Here is a 19150-nt window from a genome sequence, read left to right as displayed (position 1 = left end):
CGAATTTCTGGAAAGCCACATTCTGCACTCCTGTCCTTGCAAACTTCATGGGAGGAACCGGGGTCACAATACAGACATCTATTCTTCCTAAAACCTTCCAAATAGGTTCCCATCACTAGTGCATGAGCAAAAAGAACTGAATAATTTTTTTTTTAAACAATGCTAAAGTCACCAATTTTCAGAGGTTAGTTATTTGCTTCAATTGATTTGTTTGACTATGTTTCTGGGTATTTTAAATTTTTATTTTACTATTATTATTATTATTTACTATGTTTCTGACCATCTGAGATTCACACAAACAAAAAAAAAAAATTCAAGGCCCTCATGAAAGAACATTAACAGGCATCGGAAAATTGATGGGTGCAGAGCGAAAATTACCCTCGAGAGCCCAGCACTGCAAGGTTTGAAGACAGAATTTGGTTCCTAAAGAACGATGAGAATGAGCAGAGCCCCACGTGTGCAGACTTGAGGCTACATTCATCATTGCTTTGAAATACCCGATAGGAAGAAGTCCGACGGGGTCTGAAGTCCATCCTTGGGAGCACATTCTGACATGACATTTGTCAGCAGTGAAAAAGAAAAATCCACAAGCTTTAAGGATGACCGTCTCCCCTGCAGGCAGTAAGAACGGATAGTGTGGGTGGAAATCCCCATCTTCAGGGGTACCTAACTAAAGCCGCTTTTCTACGAAGCCCCAGGATGCAAAGAAAAAGTAACTAAAATCAATAAGCAAACACAATGTCAGTAAATACTTGCTCAAGGTAGACGTCACGCTGCTACGGACGCTGGGTCTTTGGAATTGGGGACAAAAGCATGAGACCAGGTGACCTCGAATCACAAGGAAGAAACTCAAAGAAAATGATGAATGTGGTCACATAAAGTCTCAAATTCTCTGGGACAAAAAAGCAGCCCAAACTACGCTGAATTATCTGATACAAGATAAAATAATGGTGCCCAGACAGCGCTTGTTAAAAAGTCTCCAAAACGGGGGCGCCTGGGTGGCGCAGTCGTTAAGCGTCTGCCTTTGGCTAAGGGTGTGATCCCAGCGTTCTGGGATCGAGCCCCACATCGGGCTCCTCTGCTGGGAGCCTGCTTCTTCCTCTCCCACTCCCCCTGCTTGTGTTCCCTCTCTCACTGGCTGTCTCTCTCTGTGTCAAATAAATAAATAAAATCTTTAAAAAAAAAAAAAGTCTCCAAAACGGACAAGCTTCATTGCAGTCAGGGGGAAAAAAAAATGCAATTTGAAAGTCAGATTCCAGAACACGCATGGAATGCGTATGCATTCCACGCATAGCCAAATGTCAGCGCAAATGGAAAGCCGTTAGTGAACCGGATTCATGTGGATATAAAATTATATATAATGTATATATGTATTTATATACACACACGTGTTTTCTGTATATTCATTTTATACAGTTTATATTGTATCATGTATTCACATATAAATACATTGTGTATACATATCGTATACTGTATATATGTAATTCTATACATGTCGTGAATTATCACGGAATATTGCATTTATAGTGCATCCGCTATGCAAAGAAACAGGAGCATCTTTCCAAAGACACTACAAGCCAGATCTAGGCTTGGGGACCCCTGTACGCTCCCAGCAAAACTGCTTGCGGGAAGATGAGAACTGGTTTTTTTGGCGCGCACCGTGAGGATTCGACAGATTTCGACATGACAATGGGATTACCAACATCATGTTAGCCAACGCCTCCCTCCTGGCACGCAATTATCCGCTCTCTCGGCGACTTGCCCATGCACCGTGCAGAATAGTTACCTAAGTGACCATCCTGATGCCCCAGGACTTTTTGGTCTTATCCCTGGAAGCTTGTGCCCTTTTGTTTGGTAGGGTGTGGGGACCCACAGGAGAAGGGTCCCTCCATCAGGACAACCGGGTCGTGACACAGCAGCCCCTCCCCAAAACCAAACTCCTGATGGGCCTCAGGACGACAGGTGCTAGTCTGGGAGAAACAGGAGGGTCCTGCAGCCCCAGAAATCAAGGTGGCATGCCATTGGCCAGAGCTGTCACATGACCATAACGACCTGCAAAGGTTGCTGGGAAGTGTAGTTCAGCTGGGAAACCTTGCACCTAGCTGGAGTGTTATAGATTCAGAAAACAGAAAGAACAGGTTTGGGGGAGGGAAACCTGCATTCTCGAACACTCTGTGCTTTTAGTTAGTGTCTGTGGTTTTAATTTCATGGTCTCAACTTCTCACCTGACTCTAACAAATATCCTATTTATTGCAATGAGCCTAATTCTATTTATATTAAGAAAAAAAACTTCATTTGTGTTTTTTTTTCCTCCGTCCCACCTGCAGCCCTCGCTACCTACCAGGGCCGACTGCGAACGCCTGTCACATATGAGCTCATTGACCTTCACCATTTGGGGGAAGCAGAGCCCATTCTTAGGCTCATTCTTCAGATGACAAAACTGAAGCCCAGAGAGGTCGTTTAACTTGCCGAAAGTTGCACAGCTCGAAATGCAGAAGGCAGCCTGTGAACCCATGACTTGGGCTCGGCATCCGGAGATGAATCCTGACTGGCCTCACGGCTACACCCCAAGAGGAGCTCAGTGAGTTCCCCATCCTTTCCTCTAAATTAGGAACACATGTACCGAACATGTAGGGATGTAGAGATGAGTTTCTTCGGGCTGCCGTAACCAAGTCCTACAGACTCAGGGCTTCAACGACAGACGTTTATTCTCTCTCTCTCTCTCAGTTCTGTAGGTAAGATGCGTGGGATCTGGCCAGGGCTGGGATTATAGGGCCCCACCCCCAGCGTCTGGTGGGTCCTCGGCTAGTGGTCCCTCTGCTCTGAGCAATGCACGATATTCTCCCTGTGTGCGTGTCTGTGTCCACATTCCGCTCTCGCACGGACACCAGTCCTATGGGGTTAGAGCCCACCGTCCTCCGGGATGACCTGAGCTCATGACCTCTGCAAACACTACTTCCAAATAAGGTCACATTCTAGCAGCTTCGAGCTACAACTGCAACATATTAACTTGGGTCTGTGTGTGTGTGTGTGTGTGTGTGTGTGTGTGTGATTTCTTCTCCCCACTTTACAAGTCACACGGCAATCGGCGTAACCATGCCTCCCCCTGCTACTGCAAAGCGTTGCATCTCGCCATGGATACTGGGTTGGAGAAGGGAGCGGGAGTTCTTCCCAAGCGCATGCAGGAAAATGGAAATAAATCTACAGCTCCCGTGGGGGTCACCATCCCCTCGACCCGCCTAAAATTTGATTTCATGTTTCTCTCCATTGCAACGTGAAGATGTTCCTCCAGGCCTGGACCCCCCAGGCACACTCGATCTCCCAGGAAGAGGAGAGGAGTGTTGCTTTTTACACAATACAGTCAACACCATCCTTTCTTTCCTTCACGGGCACGCAGAGTGCAGCTAATTGCAATATTTGTCCTTTTTGTAGCAGGAAAGCATGCCATCCTGGTGGCCCTGGGTGAGTCCGTAAGAACGTATGCTCTCCACCTGAAACTAATGTAACACTCTGGGTCAACCATACTTCAGTCATCAGTCAATCAATCAATCAACTGCTTCTGCTGTGTAATCCCTACCCTCCAAAAAAGATATGCATCCCAGTGCCCATGATTCAAATATTCTTATTCTAACTAGGTTGAACATTAACCGGTTTCCACTTGTCGCTTACATGATTTCCTTTCCCTTTCCTCCCTCCCTTCCTTTCCCTTTCTCTTTCTTTCTTTCCCTTTGTTTTCTTTCTTTTCTTTCTTTCTTCCTTCCTCTTTGTTTTCTTTCTTTCTTCCTTTCTTTCTTTCTTTCTTTCTTTCTTTCCTTTCTTTCTTTTTCTTTCTTTAAGATTTCATTTATTTATTTGAGAGAGAATGCACAAGCTGGGGGAGGGAGAGGGAGAAGCAGACTCCCCACTGAGCAGGGAGCCCGATGCAGGACTCGATCCCAGGACCCTGGAATCATGACCGGAGCCGAAGGCAGACACTTAACCACCTGAGCCACCCAGGCGTCCCACACTTGAGTGATTTTCATCCCCAATTCTGTAACTACACTTCAGTGTCCCCCATCCACCATATTCCAAATGGTGCCAATGACAACACATCTTCCTCGGGAAGGCGACAGGTGCCCATGTGCTCCCCAAACACCTGCCATGACCCTCGGAACGGAGCAGACATCATGCCGGAGGCAAGCCCACACCCAACGGACACCCAAGCCCGCTCAGGACTGAATCTATTCGATGCCCGTAAAGCTTCATAGATAGCTTTGTCAGTCAGAGACCTATCCCATGATGCCTCCTCGTTTTAGGTGGAAACGACAGAAACCAAGAACACAGCAACTCAAGCGGGGTATTCTTTTCTCTTTTACACGTATTGGCAATGGTGGAAATTGATGTAGGACAGTGACAGAAAAAGAAAAAAACAACCAGATGGATGTATGTCTGTATACATGCTTCTGTTGTGTCCAGGTCTGTATGCAAAGGTGAAAATGCGTGTGTCCACGCACACGTGCACACACACATTCACACGCGCTTCTAACCAGAGTCAAAAGACACTCACGCGGAAACTCACACGCAGAAAACGTGCGGCCACCACGCGGCTTCGTCCCCCAGGGCCAACAGCTGAGACATGGCTAGAACATTTCCGTCCCAACAGGAACTGCGGCCGCCGTCTTGGAATGGCTCAAGTCGTACACGGATCCCTGACGTGAGACGCCCCATGGGGAGTCTCAGCTGCGACCTCCTTTTTGCATTTGGGGAGCTCTTTCTAGGGCTTTCTGCGTTCCGCATCCCCTGTTTGGAGACAGAGCTCTCCATCCATCACGGTGAGCATGAAGCATGCATATTTAGGACTTCTGCAGGTCCTCTTCATGAGTCCCACATGGCAATAATTGTCTCTATTCTGATATTTGGGGTGAAGTGCCAAAGTTCTATAAGCAGGTACCTAAGTCGAATGAAACTATACCAATAAACCCAAAGGGTCCTTTTTCCTTGCCCTGAAAATGATATGAACATAGAAGCAAATAGGTAGTATGCATTTCAGATGCGTGAGCATTTAAGGTTCTCTACTACGGGTCTAGAACAAAGCATCAACTAAGAAAAAGGATGGCATTGCTCGAACAGAGACCTACAGAGCATCAGATGGAAACTAATACGAGAACAGTCAAGAGACACACATCGCGATCGCCGTGCCCTAGTTTCCCAGAAATCCCCAAACCGTAAGATGTCACGGGGAAAGGAAAAGCATCCCCACGCTGCCTCCCCCCACTCCCACCCCACCCCCAAGACGGCTTGCATTCGAACGACTGTGCATGCACAATCCCAAAACCCAGCCTCCATGTGTGCAAGTTGGGGACAGGGGAGGGAGGGCTGGAGAAAGCCGGCCCCGAGTGGCAGGAATTCCTGTATCCGCCAGACCGGTGGGCACTGGCTCCCTGATGAACCCTCAGCCCGGGTCAAGCTTCTCCCCAGAGCTTGCTGCAAACCCCCCACCCCCAGTGGCATTCCCAATACCCCCAAAGAAGACAGCACCCCTGCCCACGACCCCATGCCCTGGGACCCCCACTGGGCTTTGGGGCGACACACCCAAGGGTCACCCAGGTGCACGTCCCAAACCGTGAGGTAGTGCTGGGAACCCAAGACACACTCGGCATCTATCCACATCCACGATCGAACCAACAGATGAAGCAATCATCTTTGTAGGACACAAGGAGGAGCCCAGTTATCCTCATGCACGCACCCCATGCAGTGGACGGGGGATGCTTTCGTTGACAGGTCATCTGTGCCAAACAGAAAAAACACTTCGGGGCGGCGGGGGACATCAGCAACGGAAGGAGGTGTCCCAGGAGCGGCCGAAGGGGTTCTGGTCCACACCGAGCTTCTCCCGCAGCGACTGCTGAATCTCGAACCCTCACACGTGCACTGGTTCTGGAAGGGAACATGGAGAACCACACGTCTTGACTACGAAAGAAAAAAAATCCTGTCTCGATGGATTTTAACCCATAAGTGTCCTTTCTGATGGTTTGCCATTTTTTTTAGGGCTTCGAACATCATCAGTGAATTGACCGACGACGTCTTTTTGGTCGCAGCTGATACTTGTGCAAACCCCCTTTTACGGATGTGGTTTCATTAACCCTCACACCCCCGAAAGCGGGAGCTTTTATGACTTGCAGTTTACAAAATAAAGCCGAAGCATCATGCTTTAACAGTCCACCTGTCACCCTGTAACAGGCTCCATCCCCAGAAGTGTGTCCCCAAGAAGGTGTGGCAGCTTCAAGGTGGGGCTGTTGCACCTGTCCAGTTCCGCAGGTTGCGCACTGCAAACTCATCCCCCTACCACTTCCCAAGATAGCGTTGTCAGCCGTCCTTCAGCAGACAGCTGACTTCCCGGACCCAACTGCACAGCCGGGCAGCGTCAGTGTGAGCGTGGAGCCAGGCTCGCTGCAATGCTGAGACCCCCACCCCCACCTCCTCCGCACCCTGGGTCTCGGATGAAACCCTACATGGGTTCACATGGTCCTACTTGTTAGATGGTTTGCAGATTTGGCAACGGACAAGACCAGGTAGCCCCAGGATGAGCCCTGCCCACCTTGGGAGGGTCCCCTCGTGCTGTGAGAGAGAGCGTGCCCTCTTGAGGTCTGAGGGCCCTAGCTTTAGCAGAAGGGCAGGCAAACGCGGTCCCCACTGGATCCGGTGACGTGATCCCTCAAGAATAGCTAACGGAGGGGCACCTGCGGGGCTTATTCCGTGAAGCATCAGGTCAGGATCTCAGGGACCTGGGATCGAGTCCTGCATCGAGCTCCTTGCTCAGCGGGGAGCCTGCTTCTCCCTCTGGCTGCCCCTCCCCCAGCTCACGCTCACTCTCTCTCTCTCAAATAAATAAAGAAAATCTTTAAAAAAAAAAAGAATAATTGAAAAACTAGTTGGGTTATTAAGTCTCCAAAAAACCAAAAGAGCTTCCAGGCAGGAAAACCCAACCCAAACCAAACAAAAAAAGGGCTTTGTCTCAGATAAACAGGGAGACCATGACCCACATTTAAAACAAAACAAAATTTTAAAAAAGATTCCATCTGTTGCAGAAAGAAAGTCAGGTAAGGTGAGGCTTTGGGTGCAAAATTCTGGCAGGCACTAGAAAAAAACCCAACTCAGGTCTACACCGATGGGTTCTGAAATGCCCATGTATCCACGCAGAAGGCGGAATCCAAAGTCACGGTCGGTGCGTCTGCAAGGATCATGGGAGCTGCCAGCCACAGGAGGGGTTTTTCAGAGACTCGGTTCCCCACCAAGCTTTTCCGGGGGCGGGGGGCAGGTGTGGTGTAGACCTGAGCTCCCGGGTGTCTGGATTTGGTCAGTACTGCCCGTCTGCCAGCAGAGGGAGGCCCCGGGCAGGTTTTGGGATTTTGCAATCCTACCTAAAACACCCTTCCTGCAGGCTTCCGTCCTTAGGGCCACAAAGGAGATGTGGGCACCCTGCAAAACCCAGATGGAGTCCAATGTGGGTGCTTGCTGTGTAGACCACCCCTCAACACACCCTCAGCTTGCTTGTGCAATAGAGCCCCCCTCTCTGTGCCCGGACCCTCCCTGCAGACAGGTCCTCAGGGTCGGCCACTGCCTAGCACCCACCACCTCTGCCCCCAAGAATAGCCAACCACACCCGAATTCTCCAAACCCAGGAGCCTACGCCCCCCCGGAAAAATCCTGAACTAGAAAGCCGCAGCAGCCCCGCACCCATTTCTCTGAGGTCCGTGCACAAATTCAACAGAAAACCTTCCGATTCTGTCCTTCCATACTTTTGTTTTTGGAGAGGAATACAAACACGGCAGGTTCAAACCCAAACGCTTTCCGAGTCTCTTATGATCCATCGACATGGTATCAGCCCAGCCGATTGCAACCCTGAGCTGATAAGGTTTTAGTCTATGTGAGTTACTGGCAGGAACACACACTTTTGCAGGTCACAAAGCTACTTAAAAATATGGAGAAAAAAAAAAAGGAAAAGCATCCTCCGTGAGGACCCAACTTAAAACCACTTCCTTAGGCAAGGCCGCTCGAGGGGACGTACCCAGAAAGAACCCTGCCCAGTGACAGACTCCAGGAAGTATTTTTAGAGCCAGAAACTTGCCATTTGCCCTGAAACAGTTTCTTCTTCTGTTCCGTTGGCAATAACCAGCCGCCGCCCCCACCAGCGTGACCACCAGCACAGACACGATGGGAGACACAATTTTCGCTACTGTGTTACCTGTGGGATCGAGAAACCAAAGAGGGTCTCAGAAAACAAACACATGGCCAGCAAGAACGCTGTTCGTTGTAAATCATCCCACAGTGTCACCTTGGGCCCTTCCCACCCTCAAATGCACGGAAAAATAAATAAATAAATAAAAAAAAGAGCAAATCAGAACAAGGAGCCAGAGGAAAGGATTCTGCTTCTATCCCACATTGAGATTATTGGTGACGTCTTACCCATTGAGGACATTCAAGGCAGAGTATTGCAAATAAATACTCGATTTGTTTTTTGTGCATATGTTGAATTTGAAGGATTTGTACCTTTTTCGAAGCACAATGTTTAAACCCATGCAAAAAATAACTATTCCACGCACACATGCTCTGATATGCTTGCCCACAGAGCTCTGGACACAGGCACACACCTGCCCCTTTGAGATGAACTCACTGCGAACGGTTTGACTTTTTCTGCGTGGGACCTTGCGGGACAAAAATCAACGCTTCCGAGAAACAAGAAACCATCGCTTCCATGGGCGAGAACCACCTGTGTCTCCTATCAGAGTGGGTCAGGCAGCTGGTGTGTTGTTGGGATGGATACGTGACCCCCATGGGACCCTGGCTTGGATACCGAAGCATCGCCTGCCCTCTCCCCACCCCAGTTTGGCATCAGTCCCTGTGTCTGGATGCAGGACCCCATACGTTCCATGCAACCACGTGTGTCCCACCTTGATTTTTTCTTGGGCTTCGCCCCTGCAGCCCCCGGATTGTGTCCCAGAGGAGAACAGAAGGGATGGATGTCCTAAGGGCACCAACACACCCACCCATCAAGCTGCAACCCCGAGGCTCTGCACACACATGGGGACGCAGGGGCTGGAAAGCCCTTCCATGCGTCCTTCTCCTGGAGTATCTATGACTCACAGAAGCCTGGCATGGGGGGTGGAGTGCATTCATCCTCAACGTGAATGCCGGATTGCTAAGAGGGGCACGACCAGCGTGGGCCTTCTGGACTCCACCCCTGCCTGGTCTGACCTGCTCTGGGGCGTGCAGTGCACTTCTAGGGGGCTTCTCTAGGGCAGAATGTCCACACCCTTCTTCCGGTTCTCCTTCTTGGCTTCCCGTTCCGGCGCTTGCTCAAAGACCCGGGAGCCATTCGTGGCCCTGGAACAGGTGCAGAGCCCTACCCCGCGGTCAAAACCACGAGACATCCTCCAGTCTGAGACCCACCCTCCTCCCTCCTTCTCTGAGCTCCCAGGGAGCTGAGCGCCCTGGAGAGGTAGACAGCGCTGCTCGGGAGCTTGTTTCCAAATGGAAGAGCTGCTTCTCCATGAAAGCCCAGGTGGGCCCTCCCACAATGCTACGCAAGAGCGTGTTTTTATTAAAGACGGGATGGCTCAGATCCATTACCCTGTGCGTTCCCGTAGGTCGAGTATCCGTCTCCGTCTGTAAAGAGGAAGGCACATGGTCATGGGTTTATTCAGCAGAGTTTCCACCGCCGGGCGCTGCAGAGACGCGGGGCGTGCAGCTGGAAGCACTGCGGCCGGGGATCTCCGTGTGCAGGGAGCTCACCTTCTCCCGGAGGACGGGGCGGACCCCCAGCCTCAGGAGGGGGTGTGGACGCTACATCCAATGCTGGAGAGTGCGAGGGGGCAAGGGATGGACACGGCAACGCGTCTTTCATTCCAGGCGCAGTGGATATACACACACATTTACAGGTGCGACACGCCTGTGCACGCAGCCACGTTCACGCATGGGCACACATGCACAGGTGCGTACACGCGCGCCACCCATACGCACGAGCACACACTCGCATTCATGCTCGTGCACACGTGAACGGATGCGTATATGCTCACCGCCACGCATGCGCACTCCGCCAGCCACACGCGCCCTGCCACCCACGTGCGCCCGCGTCCTCCCATGCCCACGAGCACACACTCACACTCATGCACACACACTCGTGGACAGGTGCATACCCAGGCCGCCACCCATGCGCACACAGCCGCGCATGCCCGCTTCTCTACCCATGCGTGCCCTCCACCCATGTCCATGCCTCCACACATGCGCGCGTGCACACGTCCACACAGAATACACGCTAACAGACCTGCAGGCACGCGCACACGCCACACCCATATACACGTGCACACCTCCACCTGCACACGCACTGTGCGCACACAGAGACACATGGACGTCTAGATGCAGATCCTTGTGCACAGACGCACGCCCCCAGAGGGACACGTGTGCACAGGCGAAATACAAACCCACGGGCATTAGCACCCTTCTGTACTCACTCACACACGCACACGCACAGGTGAACACTAACGCACACACACAAGCTTGTACACACACACACACACACACACACACACACACACAGAAATCAAACGTAAGCAGGGCTGACTTTCTTCCTTGCAAGAAAGTAAGGCTGTAACGCAGGCAAAGGAACTTTGCTGACCGCTGAGCACACAGATTAGTCCCAGCGGGTCAGTTAGTTTACACGCAGGGGACAATAGGACAAGCTTCCCGCCAGCGCCCGGACGGGGTGTTAGTTCTCCCCAAGGACAGTCTCTCTGCACACAGCTCATAAGAAATAATTCCTTTACCGTAATTATTTCCGTAAGAGTTGGGTCTAGAGCGCCCTCCTCCTGCAGGACAGAAAGACCACATGAAACGGAAGAGACCCCTCCAGAAGTTTCGGGGACACCGCTCAGAAAACCAGCACACCCGAAGCGAGATGCTGCGTGAGGCTGCGGAGATTTCCAGGCCACACTCCCCGTGCAAAGGGAAGGGGCACGGTCACCACGGGGTGGCCTCTGACCACACAGGGAGCGGCTGCTGACGTCAGCCTGCACAATGCACAGCTTCCCCTGACGCCCTCTGGAGCACATGGCGACGGGGGCACATGCCACGCTCATCCCCAAAGACCGGGGGCTTGCCTTAGCTCACGTGCAAACACGCTTTTTGTGAGGTCAACCTCTGGAGGGCCGTGGGCACAGACTCTAGCCATCCCAGCAGGTGGAACAGAAATATTTCTGGTAACTTCTTCTGATGTCTGGAGACCAATTTCTCAACCAAGGTATGAGATGACAAACGAACCGCTTGATGCTAATTTTGTTAATTTGGAACCGGGAGTGTTTTTGTGGGCGCTGTTTGCACACTGATGGGTCATTTGATCAACTGTCTCTTCCAACTGGGTGATGGGGGTTATAGGCTGAGCCATGTCCCCCTCCCCAAAATTCATATGTTGAAGTCCTAGCTCCCCAGGACCTCAGAACAGGACCGCACTTGGAGGTGGGGACTTTAAAGGTAGCAACGTTCAAAAGTAAGGTAAAACGAGGTCACTAGGAGGCGGTCACTAATCTGTTAGGACTGGTGCCATCTGTGCAGGAGGAAGGGACGGTGCCCAACGCGTTCTGCCACCTGCATGGAGAAGCTGGGTGGCCTGGTCCCCTGTTGCATGAACCCAATCCTCAGTGCTAATCGGAGAGCAGATTCACAGCCTGGTGCAGCTCAGTGCCATGAAACAGGGGTCCTCACATGGACGGGGCCGGATGCTCTTGCCAAGAGCCTCACACGCCGGTGACTGTGGCCCCCCGGAAAACTGTGAACGTCAGCCGGGCTTTGTCCTGCAGCTCTCTGCGCTTGACCCCGGCCCCGCCAGAGAGCACGGGCTGTTTTGCAGACATTTTGCCCGTGGGGTGAATAATCATCCTAATGAGTCTGCTTTTCTGCACGCAGCAGGGAGACAGGTCTCCAAGAAATGGTGGCCTGTGATCAGAGTCCTGACTAATTTCCTGGGGAAAAAATGTAGGCATCCTTAGGGCTCCCGAGAGCACTGCTAGATGAGCCATTTCTTTCCCGTTTATGAATCCGGCAAAGAATAAAACAAGAGGCTCTGGAAAGGATCCTCGTGGAGGGAGAACCTTCAGAGACACACGCATGGGGTAAACGCATCTCGGAATCGGGATACCTCCCTGGCCTGGAGGAATGTGGGGGCGTCATCTGACCCTACGACGTTCGACCCCTCTCAACTAGGACCCTTTACATGCCACCTGTCCCATATAAGCAATTTGTGCACCTTGGAGGGAGCGTTATGGGGATGGGGCCATCTATAGCATGACAGATATCTGTCCCTTAAAGCAGACTGTTTGAGCACCGTGCTTCACCTTTATGTTGGAAAACAGGATAGAAAAGAATAATTTGCCCTTCAGAGGTTAGGGACCTTACTGGGACCACATCTCCAAAAGGACCTTGCACACGCACCATACAAATATCCGTTTCAACCAGAAGATAAATCACTCAATTCACGTATGATGCAGAAAACCCTTAACAGGTGGCAAACAGAGAAGAAAAATAATGCTTTGAAATCAATCCATAAATCTATTGATGGGAGAAGGGGAGTCAAAGATAGAAACGAGACGTTACAGGATAAGTCCTGGGACATCACGTAGAGCATGGGGTCCGTAGTTAGCAATCCTGTAGCCTATATTTAAAAGTTGCTAAGGGATAATCTTTAAGGTTCTCAATTTACAATAAAAAAACAAAATGTGTGGGCTGCCTGGGTGGCTCCGTCGGTGAAGCGTCTGCCTTCAGCTCAGGTCATGATCCTGGGGTCCTGGGATCGAGCCCCGTGTAGGGGCTCGGCTTCTCCCTCTCCCTCTCCCTCTGCTGCTCTCCCTGCTTGTGCTTGCTCTCTCTCTGTCAAATAAGTAAATAAAATCTTTGAAAAAATTTTAAAAATAAAATTTATAACTACATGTGCCAATGTACAAAAAAAATTGTGCGTGGTGATGGGCACAAAAAATAAAATTTGTAACTGTGTGTGCCAACGGACACAAAAAAATAAAGTTTATAACTACGTATGTTGATGGACACTTCCCAGACTTAGAGCCGTGATTCCTTTGCGACATATAATAAACGTTGAATCACTGTGTCGCACACCGGAATGAATACAATGTTACAAGTCAATTGTATCTCAATCCAAAGAAAAAAAAAAAAATCAACCCGTAGCATTTTGTGTTCCCAGTGATGACGTTTTGTTCTCAGTCTTCCCTTGCGGAAGCAGAGAGCGTCTGAGGGCTTCAAGATCCGCTGATCCATTTACGAACAGCTCAGTGTAGACAAGAACCCCTCGAATCACCAGTGGACATTTCTATCCGTTCTTGGCGGAATCTGACACCCCGAAGCGTTTTCTGTTGGCACTAGGTCAGCCGCGTAAGAAAAAGTGCCCGATGTGTTGGATGGTCTCCCCCTGGAGACTGTGGCTACCTGCCTGTCTGTTTCCTGCTACCTGGACACCAGGACCGTGGACGGCAGGACGTGGCCAAGCCAGACGGGCAGTGCAGAGAAGGCTCGGAACCCCGGACGCCAGCAGACAGAGTGCCAACACCCAAGACCCCAGGAGGAGGCTGTTATAGGGATGCAAGGGGGAGCCCCTGCAAAGACGACCCCCACCCCACTGCCCACCGGGGTCCAGGTGCTGGGCGTACCGTGCGTGTTTCCGGACCCGTCATGGCTGGGGTAGTAACTGCCACCACCTGCTGCAAGAGAGAAGGTCCATGTCAGGGATGCTCTTCTGGGAAGTGCGGGGTTCCTGGCGACGGCACAAAGCCATGCCCAGGACTCACCCCAAAGAAAGCCCCACGTGCTGGCAAAGAGCGGGGGCCACCAGGGCACATCCAAGGCTGCCCCCCTAATGCCACAACTTTCTGGTAGGAACACTCACGCCAAGACAGACCCCCTATGGAAAGCTCGGTGACTTCAGAGAGCACACAGGGACCCTGAGAGCTCCCCGTGACGCAGGGGCATCCTCCTCCTGCAGAGACCTCTGAGCGGAACTGGACACCTTCATACAGAAGCACCTTTACGAGACGAGACGACTAGGAAAGCAAACCCCATCATGAACGTTCTTTATCAGGGGCCAGGCATGGTGACCGTTGGCCGATGGTGACCGTCACAACCTTGAAGACAAAGCTGTTTGCTCACGGTGCTGAACATCGCAGAAAGAAGGTGCACCTGTACCCTGCCTGCCCAGGAGACCCATGTGCCCCTTGGCAAAGTATCGGGGCGGAGGCCTTACCTCTTCCGAAACACATTGGACGATGAAACAGGGGAGAAACCTCGCCTACATGACTAAAGCCTCACGCCCTGCACCCTGGAGCCCAGGACTGTCTAGAGCTCTGTCCCCTACCGCCATGCTTTTGCGTCCATAGGAAAATTCTCTGCAGGTGTTCCCGTTGCAGTGATAGAGAGAGCATCACATAAAAGCTTTATATATACGTGTGTGTGTGTGAGTAAACTTATATCTCTATGCAAAGGTATATACACACATATGCACAAATAAAGGTACATATAGATCTGTAAAAGTACATATATAAAGACACATGTGCATATAAAAGCATAGATATATATATAAGTATATACATAAAGATATATCTACACATATAAATATGTAGAGATGCATATATAATGATATGTATACTCAAAATGTATGCACACATATAACGCTGTCTCAATGTGCATATATAAATGTATATATGCATATATAAAGATACATCTCTACATATATAAAGGTATATGGATGTGCAGTATCATGAACGTATATGTATAAACATGCAAATGGAGACATATATACATATTCAGAGGTGTGTATGCATATAAAAATATAGAAATATAAAGGTCCATCGAAATACACATATAAATATTTATATACACTATATATAAACATATATGTGTACATAATGGTATGTAATTCCTATGTCGAGAAATATATATATACACACATATATACACACACAGACGAACGAAGAGATACAGAGATTCATACTTATAAAAGGTTATATGTAAACAGAGACATGTAAATAAGTACAGACGTATATAAAGGGATATATACATAAATAAATATGGAGACTTATGTATATACAGGTGCATATGTAAATGAGTATAAAGGGATCCATACATAAATATAAAGATATATAAATATGTATATCCATATAAAAGGGATGAATACCTAAGTAAAGATCTATGGAGACGTATGCATATAAAGATGATTATATAAATGTGTATAAGGGACATATGCATAAGTAACGATGTCCAGAGACCTGTGTACAGAGACAGGTGCGTATGTAAATGTCTGTAAAGGGATCTGTGCATAAGTATAAACACATATAAATATGTACATCCATATAAAAGGTATAAATACCTAAGTAAAGATCTATGGAGACGTATGCATATAAAGATGTTTATATAAATGTGTATAAGGGACATAGGCATAAGTGAAGCTAGACAGAGACCTGCGTCCGTACAGGCGCATGTGTAAATGTCTGTAAAGGGATCCATACATAATATAAAGATATATAAATATATACATCTCTCTATAAGGGATATACGCATACGTGAAGTTGTCCAGAGACACGCGTACACACAGGTGCACATGTAAAGGTCTGTAAAGGGATCCACACGTGAACGTACAGATGCGTGCAGGGCTGCATGTCCGTAAAGCCATACACACATGAAGCCTTGCGGGATACCAACACGTACAGAAGTGTCGTGAGAAAGGCACGTGTACAGGTGTGAGCAGAGCTATAAAGGAACTGCACACACAGGTGCACACAGACACACACATGCACACACGTGTGCACAGGCACAACCACCCCTTGTACGTGCAATCTGCCCCGTGGCCAGTGTCGCCCACGACTCAAACCCCCAGGGGGGACAGGTGCACAGAGCACGGCCTGCATTGCGGCATGGGACGCGGACGGCCCGTGCACCGTATCTTACGCTCGGGGCCGACTCTGCACCCAGGCCTCCCCGACACCTCGCCAGCAGAGTGAGAGAAGCCACGGGCTTACCTGCGGGCGGCTTGGGTCTGGGCGGGTAGCGGCCGTCATCCCGGTCGGTGTTGCCGAAGTAACCTGAGGGGTGGAGCAGAGACCCTCCTTCAGACCCTATGCAGACGGCGCTCCATAAGCCCCAGCCCGTGGGTAGCTTATGGAGGGCACGACAGACCCCTTCCAGGATGCCAGGACACCGGGACCAAACCACAGGTGTTCCCATTGCCGTGCAGGTGGGACACCATCCTTCCTGCGGGGAGAGCGTACGGGGGACCCGGCAGCCCAGGGAAGGCACATGCTGGGACGGGCCCCTTATGATCTGAGAGCTGATGGAAACTGCAGAATGCACAGGAAGACAGTGATCCACCCTCTCTCAGACCCCCAGGCCCCAGGACCTTTGCACGTGTCCTCTGCACTGAATGCAAGCTTCCCTTCCCTTCCTGCCTCAGCCCCTGTGCTAAGACCACCTCCACCCTGGGTGGGACCCCAAAGGCCCCACACTGACCCATCCTTTAGTTCCATAGTGCGGGGGGGACACCGTATGCGTGGTCACTGCTGCACCCCCCTGCCCAGAACCAGCCTTGGCACTCAGTATACACTCCCATAAACACTTTGGGATTCCTCAAGCTCAAACTACTGAAACTCTTGGAATTTCCCAAGTCATAAGGTTGAGAAACACACCTGAGCTGACTTAAAGGAAGCCCCAAAAGACGGATGCTGGTTGCCAGGGAAACCAAGCCCCCCGTGATTGTGATGACCTGGTCATAAATTGCAATCCCGTCCCCTGACTTCAGGGGACGGGGAAGGCTCCACAGGTTGAGTTAATCCCCGGGATGACCCATGATTTAATCAGTCATGTTTATGTAATTGAAGCCTGCCTGAAACCCAAAAGGACGGGGTCCAGTGAGGTTCGAGGTTGGTGAACACATCCATATGCCGGAGGGGGACACAACGCCGCTCCCCGGGAACACGTGCTTCTGCACTTGGGACCCCTCCAGACCTCACCCCACGTACCTGTTCCCCCAATAGCTCGTGCGTATCCTTTATCACATCCTGTACGAAAAACTGGCCCCCGTATTTCCCCGCATCTGTCCGCCCCTCTAGAAAATTAACGGAGCCCAGGGAGAGGGTCCTGGGAACCTCCGATCTCTATAGCCAGATGTTCAGAAGCTCAGGGGACCACCTGCCTTTGCAACTCTTGTCTCAACTGGGGACGGTGTCCTCGGACGGAGCCCGTACCCTGTGGGATCCGGTGCTATTTTCGGGCAAGAGCATCCAAAGCGAGTTAACTGCTCGGTGGTGTTAGCAAACGGATACACCAAGCACGTTCCCGTGTGGGAACCTAGAATATGGTGATGCATGCCTTCCAAAATTTCCCTGCCCTCTTCTGAATAAACTTGCTTACTCCCAGAGCTGGGTTTTGTGGGTTTTTCTTTTCCTTTTCTGTTTTGCTCAAAATAGAATGAAATTTACTGTGCACTTGGGTCCCCACCGCTCACTTTGGGGTTCAGTGATTGCCTTTGTTAACATTCTCCTAGGCACCAAATGTCCCGACCGTTTTCTGGGGATGCTGATATATGAAGCCTGCTGAGGGGTTCTGAGCTGCCCCCTGGGGTCTTGGGGGGACCTTTGTGTTTGCAATCAGAATAAACCTGGGGGCCTTGAGAGGCGGGGGGCCCACCTGTCTGCAGAGCCTGGGTGCAGGATGTGAGTTGCATTGGGATGCCGGGATGCTAAGGGGGTGTCGGGAAACAGTAGTATCACCCGTGGGCACTGATCGCGTCCCAGATAGGAAAGCTGTGTGTATTGTCTACTGCCCTGGCCACAAGCCACAGGCTGCCCACCTCCAGCTGCCTCCTGCACCCACAGGGAGCTAGGTCCTAGCAGAGACCCCAGCCCTCACGTCGGAGCTGGCCAGTCGTCAATGCCATGCAGACACAGGCAGCCAACCTCACCGTTGGGAGATGTGCACGCAACAGAAAACCCCAGAGAAGGCGTCCCCTTGCTCTCTGCTCCCAGATGCCCGAAGCCTGCATGCTGCCTCCCCAAGAGCCAAAACATGGCCCCAAAGATGCATGTACAGGGGCTTAAGACGCCCTAAGCATCGTCAGCAAAATCCATCTGCGTAAAACTGCAAAATGCAAAATCAGTCAGTGACCTGATTTCTTTCAGCAAAAATTGCTCTGTCACAGACGCCTGCCCAGAGCCGCAGGGACGCCCGGAAAAGGAGTTTCCGAAACCTGTCCTGCCATGCAGTAAGGGTCAGCCGTCGAAGACATGGCGGCATCTTCAAGAGGCTGAGTCTCGACGCTCTGGAGAGCTCATGATTTCTCATTAATTTTGCTTCAAGGAGCGTCTCTGGAAACATCTCTGAGCCGTGACCAGCGTCAGTCAGGACCCCTCATTAACATTTTGGAGGACACTGAATGTCAAGGTGAGGGATTTTGGGGAGGGCACAGGGGGCTGTGTAGAGAGAGCACTGCAGGAAACGGAGCTGAGGGTGTGCACCCCAATGGAGGGATTTAGGGCTGGGTCCTCCAACCCTGACATTGGCGTGCGTGCCTCGTAAAACAGCCTCTGGGCTTTCGAAAACCACTGTCATTTCACCATCGAGGACTGAATTTCGAGAGGGTCACTGTGAACGGTGGATCCATCCCCCACGCTTCTGAATCCCGTCGTAATGGGCTTACCTCCCCCGCTGTCTGAACCACCGGGCTGCGGGCGAGGGGGTGGCCTCGGCCTGGGGTAGATACCTGTCGGAAAATAGCAGGGGGACTTTAGGAAAGTCACGGCGGCTTTCGGCCACGGGCCAGCCCCCAAAACGAAGCAAGCACAGACTTAGCCCAGCCTCACGGGGCTCTACCAGGTTTAGGGTTTTCAGGCTGTTGGATTGAGAAGGACGTTACTGACAATGTTTTCTTTTCCTTCTCTTTTTTGTTTTGTTTTGTTTTAAAGAATCTATGGGAACAGCGTCTGCCAGGTTTTTGAAGCCAAGGAGACCCAGAGGGTACATGACTTGCGATGCACAGGGCACGCAGGTGGGCTTTTTGAACGGGACGTGATTGGGAACCCTGCAAACGAGCGGGCAAGGAACTTGTCCTCAGCCTAATTAAAAATCCATC

At 50.8% G+C, this 19150-nt stretch overlaps 1 protein-coding gene across 12 annotated transcripts in view; it reads right to left on the bottom strand.

The window, feature by feature from the left end:
* Positions 1–4327: 4327 nt before the first annotated feature.
* LOC113240808 (glycoprotein Xg) overlaps positions 4328–19150 on the bottom strand; it is a 32033-nt gene continuing 17210 nt past the window's right edge. For 2 of the 12 annotated variants that reach the window (XM_057309040.1, XM_057308959.1), the window contains exons 6-9: positions 18719–18781; positions 16047–16109; positions 13686–13733; positions 11315–12894 (exon numbers count right to left, since the gene is read on the bottom strand). In XM_057309040.1, the coding sequence (XP_057165023.1) occupies positions 12791–12894; positions 13686–13733; positions 16047–16109; positions 18719–18781 (278 nt within the window). In that variant the 3' untranslated portion in view covers positions 11315–12790. Of the gene's footprint in view, positions 5914–8104; positions 8222–9606; positions 9643–10799; positions 10842–11314; positions 12895–13685; positions 13737–16046; positions 16110–18718; positions 18782–19150 lie in introns of those variants that run through there. The other 10 variants (XM_057309012.1, XM_057308941.1, XM_044391862.3 and 7 more) reach the window with 9 other exon arrangements.

Source organism: Ursus arctos, chromosome X (assembly GCF_023065955.2).
Source record: "Ursus arctos isolate Adak ecotype North America chromosome X, UrsArc2.0, whole genome shotgun sequence".
In the NCBI taxonomy this organism is placed as follows: Eukaryota; Metazoa; Chordata; class Mammalia; order Carnivora; family Ursidae; genus Ursus; species Ursus arctos.
This window is presented reverse-complemented; position numbering and strand designations above follow the sequence as displayed.